This window comes from Phaethon lepturus, unplaced genomic scaffold, assembly GCF_000687285.1.
Source record: "Phaethon lepturus isolate BGI_N335 unplaced genomic scaffold, ASM68728v1 scaffold1855, whole genome shotgun sequence".
Taxonomy (NCBI): Eukaryota; Metazoa; Chordata; class Aves; order Phaethontiformes; family Phaethontidae; genus Phaethon; species Phaethon lepturus.
In genome coordinates this window covers 92,471-102,891 of record NW_010538147.1, presented here as the reverse complement: position 1 = coordinate 102,891, position 10,421 = coordinate 92,471, and the positions used below count along the sequence as shown (strand labels likewise).

At 40.3% G+C, this 10,421-nt stretch overlaps 1 protein-coding gene across 1 annotated transcript in view; it reads left to right on the top strand.

The window, feature by feature from the left end:
* Positions 1–9,781: 9,781 nt before the first annotated feature.
* FAM19A1 (family with sequence similarity 19 (chemokine (C-C motif)-like), member A1) overlaps positions 9,782–10,421 on the top strand; it is a 78,174-nt gene continuing 77,534 nt past the window's right edge. Inside the window, exon 1 of the mRNA XM_010286678.1 lies at positions 9,782–9,893. Within this exon, the coding sequence (XP_010284980.1) occupies positions 9,782–9,893 (112 nt within the window). The remainder of the gene's footprint in view (positions 9,894–10,421) is intronic.

The following is a 10,421-nucleotide window of genomic DNA, read 5'->3' as shown; positions in this document are numbered from 1 at the left end:
TGGGGTTGTCTCTCACTCTCGTATCTTCATCTCTTTCAATAATGCTGAAAAATACTTCAGGACTGTGAAGAGCAAGGAGTTGCACAGGCAGAGAAGGCAAAAATGGAATGTTTTTGCTTGGGATGCAGCTGTTCAAGAGGGTGTCACATCTATTGCTTTGTCTGCGATAGAGTGAGAAGCCGGGCAGAGCCTGTCCTCTATTCTGCTCTCTGTAACTTGCACACTCTGCAAACGGAGAAAAAACAGCGCACGTCTAGGACCCCTCTTTAGGTCCTCTTCTTATGATGGCTGAGAGCAAGAGGGTGTAGCAAGGTGGTGGAAAGAAAGGATAGATAACATAAAAGAGGGCAGCTGCTGTTGACCTAATTACTTACAATATTTCCCTTTTAAATTTCCCGTACAACCTCGGACTGAGGGTACTGGGGGATGTGATGCAGGGAAGCTGAAGTCACCTTGGGGTCCAGCATCAAGCTCATAGCCAGCCCCACCAGGCTCAGGCTCACACCCAGAGGGTCTGGTATAAAGATTAATTAGCCCCAAAACTCCAAATGATGTCAATGATGCTCTTTCTGTAGCTCTTCTCTGGCATAGCTGAACTCCAAAATACAGCCCTAATCACACAGATGAGCGCCGTGGCAATTCAGGGAGTCTTATCTGTGCATTCACATGCCTTCATAGCACAGGATTCCTTTTAATACAGTCTTTGCACCATCTTACCATTTTTCTGATTGGAAAGAGACAGCTCCATAGCTGAAATCAAATTTCTGCCTGCTCTTTGATGTTCTGCTGTGATTACGTGTGTAGGGAGGAAAAGAAAGGAGAAAAAAATCTAGACTCTTGTGATGTTATGGGAGAAGGAAATAGAGCAAATGTTCATGAGAAAAAATAAATTATTTGTGCGGATTTACTGTAATTTAGAGTAAAACATTTCCTAGATGTATGAATGTTATTATCCAGATCAAGAGTATTATATGAAAATATCATTTAAGTTTCATGCCCAAATCCCAGTTTAACTTCCACTAAGTCAATAGGAAAGATTGCAATGTGCTGAATGGAAGCAAGATGTAGGTCTATAAAAGAGGTTTTCTTTTCACAGGGGACATGCATTGCTATTTGTACTTTTTGTTTCTTAGGCACATCTCTGAGGTACTCACTCTTTCATTTCTCTCGTCAGAAACGTGTGATTAATGATCTCTTTTTAAGCTTTATTATTCAATTCAGCTCACTAATCCAGTACACATGTGCATAGTTCTGAAAACCTGAATTGTCACCACATTCACCCAGGTTGGTATACGTAGACTTGCAACCATCCTGGAATTCGACAAATCAAATAATTTTAATGAACCACAGCAAACAGTTCATGTTGAAACAGCTGTAAGCACAATATGCAAATCATGTTTACTGGTAGCTTATGCTCCAGAGAAATAATCTTTATATGACTGCGTTATTATTTACAGTAGTTCCAAAAGTTAATTTTAGTCAACATCGACAGATGCCATCCATGTTAATACTTGGACTGCTATATATGGAAAATGCTAAACGTATGCAGAGATCGCATGTTTGTGAGTTGATAATGTGGTTGACAAATGGATTTAACAATATCCACTCATTTCTGAGCAGTTGGGTAAAATTCACCTGAGGTCTGTGGTAACAGAGTGAAGAGGAAGGTCAGAGGAATATGAATGAATAAGAAATAAAGGAATGACTCCAGAGAGAAGTGGGTATAATAAAAGCATGACAGAGGATGATTAATTATATTTTAGAGTCAGATAATTCCCAGAGAATATGTGTGCGTGGTAAAACTTTCTAACCTTTTGAATTGTAATTAAATGAGAGAGACACTAATCTGACCAAGCAGAGACTATTCTGTTCCTAAAACAGCATTAACACATATATTAAAAATGTGTTATTTTAAATAAGTAATCCTACTTTCCATGAATAAAGTCAGAGGAATTAAATGCAAAAGGTAGAACTGAGAGTAAAAGAGCTAAATTAAAAGAAAAATAAAGGAGACTGAGATGTGAATTACAATGTGTAAGCTGCAAGGAACAGAATTAGTAGAAACAGCTATTGCTGGAAGAGAGGTAGTAAAACCCTATAAAATTCTTCTCTACTCTTTATCCCGTGTCCGTTTTTTGAAGATGCCCTTTCAAGTCTCTGTGTACTTGCTGTCAATGAGTTTGGCTCTATCAGAAGCAATAGGGGTTTCTGTTCGGTCTTGAGTGGTTGGCAAGTTGATTTAGACAAAAATCCTGGAAAAGACTTGAGAGTGTAAACTAGTTCATAGGAATTCAGCGAAAGTAAGCACTGATCATAAAGAGCATGGTTTCTCCTCTTTGGTTGGTTATTGCAGTTTAAAAAGTATCTTAAACCATTTCTAGATCTTGACATTAGCAGAACTGCTCCTTTAGCTGAAATCTTAGAGCAGGTAGGTAGGAGCTGTTCTGGATTGCCTGGGGTTGGACCTTCAGATTGCAATTATTTTCCATTTAACTCTATTCCTTAATATCAAGTACTGAGATGTTGGAATCTGAGGTACAGAACCACAGTGCTTCAATTCTTTTTTAACCCAAAAGGAAGAGCCTAAGGACAATGAGCCGTGACCCCCTATTTAGTGACCTTCACTTTGGTAAGAGTCAAACTGTTCGTTTGTAGTTAATCATACAAGAGAGATTACAACCCTCATTATCCTCCCTTGCCTTTAATACAGGGGCTATGTAAACCACATTGCAGTGGGCTGGACTGCTCTTGAGCAGGTCTGTCTGCCTCCTGAAACACTCAGCTTGCTCCCGAGGGAAAGCCGGTTTCAACTTTCATGCTCTCTACTGCACTTCATGCTGATTTTTGAAGGGGAAGACTATGAAATCGGGGGTCATGTTATTTTGAGGTGGATGTGCTAGTGATAGACTGGTCTTGGTCTGCCTTAGTAAGAAACTGTTTATTGCCTTTCTCTCTATGTTAGCTGAAAATGCGCGGGGAAAAGTGGCCATAGCAAATGACTCTGGTATTTCTGTTCTTGCTTCATTCTGATTTGTTGGGAGTCCTTGAGAGAGCAGCACCTGAAGGAGCTCGGTAATCCCACCCTTTTCCTCCAGCTGATCTTGGAACCATCCCCTTTCCAGGCTGCCGTCCCCTCTCTGCCTCCTCGCTCTTCCCATGTTCGTTTTGCTGCACGAGACGCCAGCTGTGTCTTGATGCTCTTTATCATCTTCTTTTTCAAGTTGTCTCGCTCATCTTCTGTGCAATGTTTTCCTGGAAGCTCAAGGCTGTTCGACCCCAGCTTTGTGGTTATGGCTGCAGGTCAGAGAAAGCAGAGATGTTCCTAAGACATTTGCAAGAAATTCAGGTTGTTATCTTGGGCTTTTCTTCTTAACAAATTAATATTAAATTACTAATGTGCTATTGACACTTTTTTAAGCGGATTGAAATAGGAAGCATTTTATTGAGGTGATTGGTCACCCCATAAAAGCAAACAAAAACCCCCAAAACCCTGAACAGTTGGATTTGAGCAAGAAGATTTCCTTTTTAATAGATCTGGATGTATCATAGAAGCACTGGTATACAGCAAGCCTTTATATTCATGGTCTGCTTAACAGAAGCCTATCATTTGGCATTAAAATCTGAATCTCTGAAATGGTTAAGCACATGTTTAATCATAATGGATTGTGGACCCACTCATGTATATCACCCTAGCATTTTTTCAGCTTTCTGAAGCACATTTTTCCTTAAGTTTTAAAATAATAATGCAGTGAATTATGCTGATTTCACCCCAATCTCACATTTTTAATGTTGCAGGCTTGATCAGCAATTTTTAAATCAAAGCATTTCCTGTGGCTTCTTAGATTAAAGTAAAAAAATGCAGCTCAGCTGTTTATATACAAACATGCAGCAGTTATAATGAAAGAATTACCCACAATGCCAGTGTAACTATAGTAACCTGCATTCATAAAGATCTACATTTAGCGGTGGTTAAAGCCGAAGACATATTTGTTTCACACAGACAATATCATTCCTGTAATAGAACACAACAGCAAAAAGGAACCTGTGGATGCAAACGTTGGTCAGGTGTGGAGCTCCCTACAAAATAAACTCTGCCTTTGCCTCTGCTCACAGTGTGCAGACTCCCAGGCTGCTCCGAGCATGTCAGAAGTCAGAGTCATTTAAAGTGTTATTTCAGCACAAAGTCAGCTGAAAACCCGGTTCTCTAAACCCTCGTCCACAGTCGTGTCCACCGGTGGAGGTCCCGCTGTGCCCGGGGTACCACGGACTTCAGTGGGATGGTGCGGGACTGGCGCTCCCTAACCTGTGGCAACTCCTGCAGCTTCTGACTGCTCTAAGTATCAAAAATCAGGTGTTTGTGGCAGAGCTGTTATTGATTCTAAGCGATGGAAAAAGGAAATATTAAAAAACAAACAGAAGGCAGGTAGAGGAAATAAAATAACAGGTGGATGTACGCTGTAATCAAAGGTCCTCTCTAGTTTTGATGCACTTTATGATGATGCTCTGTTAAAGAGAGGTGGGAGTTTCTCAAGCCTATGGCTGATTGTAAGCAAAAATAACTACTGATCAATAGAAACCTCCACGGGGAATGGAACATTGCCTGGAAATGGTCTTAGCATTACTATCTGGCTTATTGCCTTGCAAGTTTACGCAACTACGTCATAGTTGTTTCAATTCTTCTTGTATGCAAAGAAGTCACTACTGGCCTATATCCACCTTTGTAGCTTGATAGTTTCAGGGAATGTAGGGGTACAAAAGGTGACTCTACTTTGACTACTCTTAAGTTCAGGATATGAACAGTGCATGGTGGGCAGAGGGCAGGAGAAAGCTGGGAATCCAGGTACCTTCTGGTAGTGGGAGGTACCTGGATGATGCCAGCAAGAAAGCCTCACCTCTCCTAAAGAGAAAGGCACAGCCATCCTGCAAGCTCTGCAGATCTGACACAGAGAAAAAAAGTCATTCCCAGCCCCAAAGCTGGTAAGTGAGGAAAGCACAACAGGCACTCTGTGAATGCGTGTTCTCTGTGCCACCTCCATCACTAGTCCACAGTAGCCCCTCTTCAGCAGCTGCGGCCCACCACTGATCCTTCAGAGCAAGACAAAAGAAAGCCCTCAGATTTTATCTAGGCAGTTTTTTGCTTTATAGAAAGAAAGCAAAATAAGTACGACCAGGTTTAGCTGAGATGAGTGGTTTCAAGCCTGAAAATACCCATACTATGTGGACCAAGGATTCTCGGGGCTCAGAATAATTCTGAACCAGTGTTTGTTCCAGCCAAACTTAAAGCAAGCTGTGTTTTTCGCAAACCCCTGTTGTTATATCTCTAATGACTGCTGTCAGATTCATGCGTGCATATCTCTCTATCCCCAAAGGTTGAGTTCCTATTCCCGAGTATGTAGACAAAATGTTAGGGTATAAAATGGGTACATGAAAGGTTAAAATCAAGCATCTGCCTTGTGGATTAACACACATTTTTTTCTGGAGTTTGGTACGCCAACCTGTACGTTTAAAACAGTTTCTGTAGTGGGCTAGCATGTAAGATCATGGGAGCTGGCACCTTACCCGTCTTCCTGGTCTCGCTGATGTGGTACCCATTTACCGCTGCCTCGGCTGCCGACATTCCCTGATGCAAGGAGACATCATCTGCACCAAGAAGCTGTGTCCCCATTGTCTCTGTGACTTTGAAATAAAAAGCAATATAAAGCAGCTAGAAATTAGCTGCATTTTGTTATAGCTGAAAACAAGAACATAATTTCAAATGGACAGTACAGAGCTGTCCGTTGCTATGTTCTTTACATCTCAAAGTTTGATGCGATTCATTGCACGTGGATGAAGAAAAAGGAAAGAAAGCGTGGGTACGTGGAGGGAAAGTTAAGGGCTGACAGTTGGAAGGGCCCAGTTCATTAGTTCGCTTCCATCAGAGCTGAAGTAAAACTGAGACAGTGAGGAAAAACGTAAATGGCATATAAATAGAAAGAGAATTGAAAACAGAAAAGTCGGCAACAGTACAGCCGGGCTATACTATTCATAATGACATGTTCACAACATAGGACAAAAGTTTAAAATCTTGTTACTAAATCAATAAAGAATAAAAAATGGCATTCTTTACTCCAGTCATAGCTCTTTGAATTTCCACTTCAAATAAAGCGAAAGCAGGTTGCCATGACTACTGAGTGTTATTGAATGTCTTCATATCTGTATAATTGCTGAGTATTTGTAGACAAACAGTTGAAATGCATCTTTCACTTGAAAACTTGGTAGCAAACTAGTTGTTAATGTGAGTCTCCTGGTGTCTTCGTGAATAATTGGCTCACCATTAAGCTATAATTATCTATCCAGACAAAAAGATAGCTATTCAAACAGCTGTCATGCATATATCAGACCTGACTGTCGTTATGCGTTAATGTACAGTATATCTTCATTTTACAGAGCTTTCCCCATTCAGATAAATCAAGGGCTGCTAACGTGGTTGACGTGATTTTATGAAGCTTGTCTTTGGGCTGTTTGATCTTTGCTTCTGAAACTCGATAGCTTTTCACAGAGCAGCGGATCTCTTCAGCAGAGCTGTGGAGAGCTGATGGCTTTCTTGGGCTTGTCAAGGACCGGTCATGGGGCTGTTTTACACAGTGTTTGCCCAGTGTCTCCCTTCGCCTGGTAGGTGGGAGATCAGATCTAACAGGCATTGCTTGTGACTTTTCTTTTTTCTTTTACATTTGTACTGAAGATTTCAGTTAAACTGCTCACATGCAAAATGAGATGTGGAATTTCCACTGTCTTCATATATTATGCATATATACTCTATGCCATTTGCCTGCTAAATGCAGTACTTCCCGCTGTCATGGAATTAATTGATGCTTAATCCTGCATAAGCAAGAATTGCTCCCAGTGAGGCCAATTCAGATACCCATAACTTTCCAGAACATTACAAAGCTCAAATTTTGGTTAACTTGTAATCCTCTGTAAACTACCTGCACAGTCTGTACTCAGGCAAAAACATCCAACTTCTCTTTATATTTTTTGCCTGTGGCATGCCTTTGAGAAGATCTGGTCCTAAAACTGGAAGGAAAATATTTGGAAAGAAAAAAAATCTTTAATCATTTCCCTGCTTTTCATCCAATTTAGAAATATAATTAAATATTAGGAAAACCAAAAGCACTATTACTCCTGTCCTCCTTTTCTTTTAACTACATCTACAGTAGCACATACGTGGGAGTAAATAGGAAGAAGGTGGTCCAGAAAAACAGACTTCATGTTGTGTTGAACAGTTGCCTCTGTCATACAGCACCTGTAAAAGAATTAGGAAAACACAGGAGGGCACAGTTCTGTAAGGTACCAAGAGCTTTAAGCTCAAACTTGTGCAATCCTTAGGTAGTAAACGTATATGGGAAGCAAATTCAGAAGGAACGTGGAAAATGCTGAAATATTCTGGGGGACTGTTTCCCCTTCACTCCACCAGTACTTCTCCTGTTCTAGAAACTATGTTATTTGTCATGAAATTTTTGAACCAGTACGTGTGTGTTGCTTATCAGCAGTGAAAGCAGAGTATAGTTCTTGGTAATTAGCTGTTATTAGCAAAATGGCAGAACTCCAGATCTGAGATCTCCTGGCAGCACCTAACAGTACCAATCTGGATCAAATTTTGCAGCTACTCCCTCAATACACAACTAATTACCCAAAATCCAACTTAGGCTGTACCCCAGTTCTGGAAAATAGTTTAAATATATACTGAAACGTAGTACTAGTAAAATTGTTACCTGCAGCTTGCTTTCTATTTAAAAAAAAAAAATTAAGAAATTGGTAACCTTAAAGTCAGAAAGCTTATTTTATTTCCACTAGCTGTACTAGGATTGATCGAATTTATTTATTCATGACTTGAGGTCTACACATAAATGAAGTTTACATTTTCCTCTATTTGCATAGTTCCAATCAACTAGTAGTAGAAAAGAAGTGCTATATGAAAGTCTTTGGTCTTCCTACTAAAGATCATTGTGTCTGTAAAGAGCACTTGGTTAGTTCTCTAATCACTTAGATGTTTTCTGTCAAGCTGTATTAGTCTCTGTTCAGGTTCCACTAGATTTAAGGTTCTCTTTCTTGGCATCTGCTTAACCGTATGAGTGGAATTCCTTTCCTCTTGTACAGCCTTTTGAGAAAGCTCCACACTTTCAGCCTCAGCATAAAATAGCCCAGTCATCCCCAAGTGATACATATTTTATTGCTGCTCTGGCTGTAATTCTCAGCTCTTTCTATTTTGCAGTCTTTTCCCTTTCATCATCGAGCCCACCCATACTTCTTGTGTGAGGCAAACGGTTCTTTTGAAGAAGAATAATTTATGCAAATAATGTTCTTGTTCATTTTTCGGTAGTTACTTCATAGTCCTAGATTTTCCTTTGTGACTCTGCAGAAAGCAGCTTGGGCCACTCCATGTACGATATGCCTTCCACTTCATAAGCCCATGTCATCCCCTTGTAGCTCTGAAAGCCACTGGAGTATCTTTGTTGACCTGGTTTAGGCCAAGAGAAACTCAGTCCATTGTACTAGGAGCTGAGCTGTGAAACTGTCTCGCTTCAGCACCAATATGTGCCAACACCAACATTTCATACGTGTAACTCAGGCGTAACTATGGAAAAGAAGTTTTTCCCAATTAATGCCAAAAGCGTCATACACTTTTCCCTTTTTCATAATAAACGGCCTCTGATTTATCATTTTAATGAGTGTAATTTACAATGTTTTTAAATTTTTCATTGTATTAACATCAGTGAATTAGGCAGAGATATAATTACATCAAATTCTAGACTATCTCATATATATATATATATATATGAATGTCTTTAACATCTGAATAATGGGAAAAAGGAAATAAGCTGAAAAAGGGAATACATGGACTTAATCCTTTCAAGGTTCCTGGACTCAGCGTTTCAAAGATGTGTGAAACTACTTTTTTTACAGTTACTCCATTGACTCTAAGATTTTTAAGGTCAGAAAGTGTCACTAGAATTCTGTATTCCATTCTTTTGTGTATCTCTTGTGTAATACCAGTCACAGGATTTCATCCAGCTGTTTCAGTGCTGAGCCTCTCAAACTCTGTTGAATAAGCGTATTTACTGACGCAGAGGTCAATGAACTGGAGAAGTGAACAGAGTTCTCCCATCTCAACCTGGTAAATCCCCTCTGCCCTGTTCCATTTTTACTCAAAATGCCAATCTTTTTACAAAAAAAGATATTTACATACATAGAGATTATGTCACTTCTTTAGAACTAACATCTGACGTGTTCTTTATATTGATAAAATAGATTTTATGTACTCCACTGAATACATACGTGCACACATACTAGCCTCGTCCTACCTTCTTTACTTGGTAAAGTATCCCTGAAAATAAATAGTATTAGTTCTGGAGACATTTGTAATCACTCTGTCATGATCATCTCTACATCTATAATCCATTTGTTTTAGCCAATGGAAACTCTTCAGACACTTCACAAAAGCTTTATAAATTCAATTTAGAAGGTGAAGAAAATTCTAACTTACAGAAGTAATGCTGCTGGAACAAAGAAAGTATGTTAGTGGTCTGTGCTTATTTGTATAATTTTCTGCGAACAAGTCTTTGGTGAACTGTTTTGCACATCTGCATCTTGAAGCACTGCAGTAAAATGCAAAGAGAAAGATTTTATCCTCTAATTAGATTGAGCTTCCAACATGGTAGAAAATGTGTCCCTTGTCAAAGGTGCTCTGCGTATTGCTAATCCTGTGACCTGAGAGCTGCTAAACGCTTCTGAAAGCTCCACCATGGTTCCCCACGGCCAGACGTCCTCTGTGTGCTTGCTGGCCGCGAGAGCTGCCCGGGTGCTGGTGGCCAACCTGGTGCTTTCCAAGAGGGTGAGGAACCTTTGGACCTCAGGTAGGGTCCTTCCCAGCCCATCCCAGCTAGGGAGGTGTCTGGGATTCGTTAGGTGTCAGGCTGGGGTTTGAAGGGTTTAGGTGAGAAGCTGCTTCTGTAACCAGAGTAGAAACTCCAACGTGGCCGTCCTGTGGCTGGTACCGTGCACGTGTACCGCTAGAGAAAAGCGTGCAAAGGGACTTTGTTTAGTTCTGATGCGGAAGGGATGATAGACAACTTGAAAAAAATGCCGCACTGCAAAACTTATTGGTTGTGCATGGAGAATCATAAAAAAGAAAAAAAGAAGGAAACTTAGGCCCTGAACTTAGGTCTGTATGATAAAACTCATTTTCAATAAGTCTAACACCTCGGGAAAATTTCAGTTCAGGTTCAGATACCTGGAAAGCTCAAAAGCGTGCAAGCTCTTTTGCCCATAAATAAATAGGTACCATATATTTCTCGAGCATAGCGTTGTACCGTATCACACTGCAGCACTGTGGCTGTGTTTGGCAGGAGCGCTGCCCCTGCCCCCGTACCCCACGCGTTTCA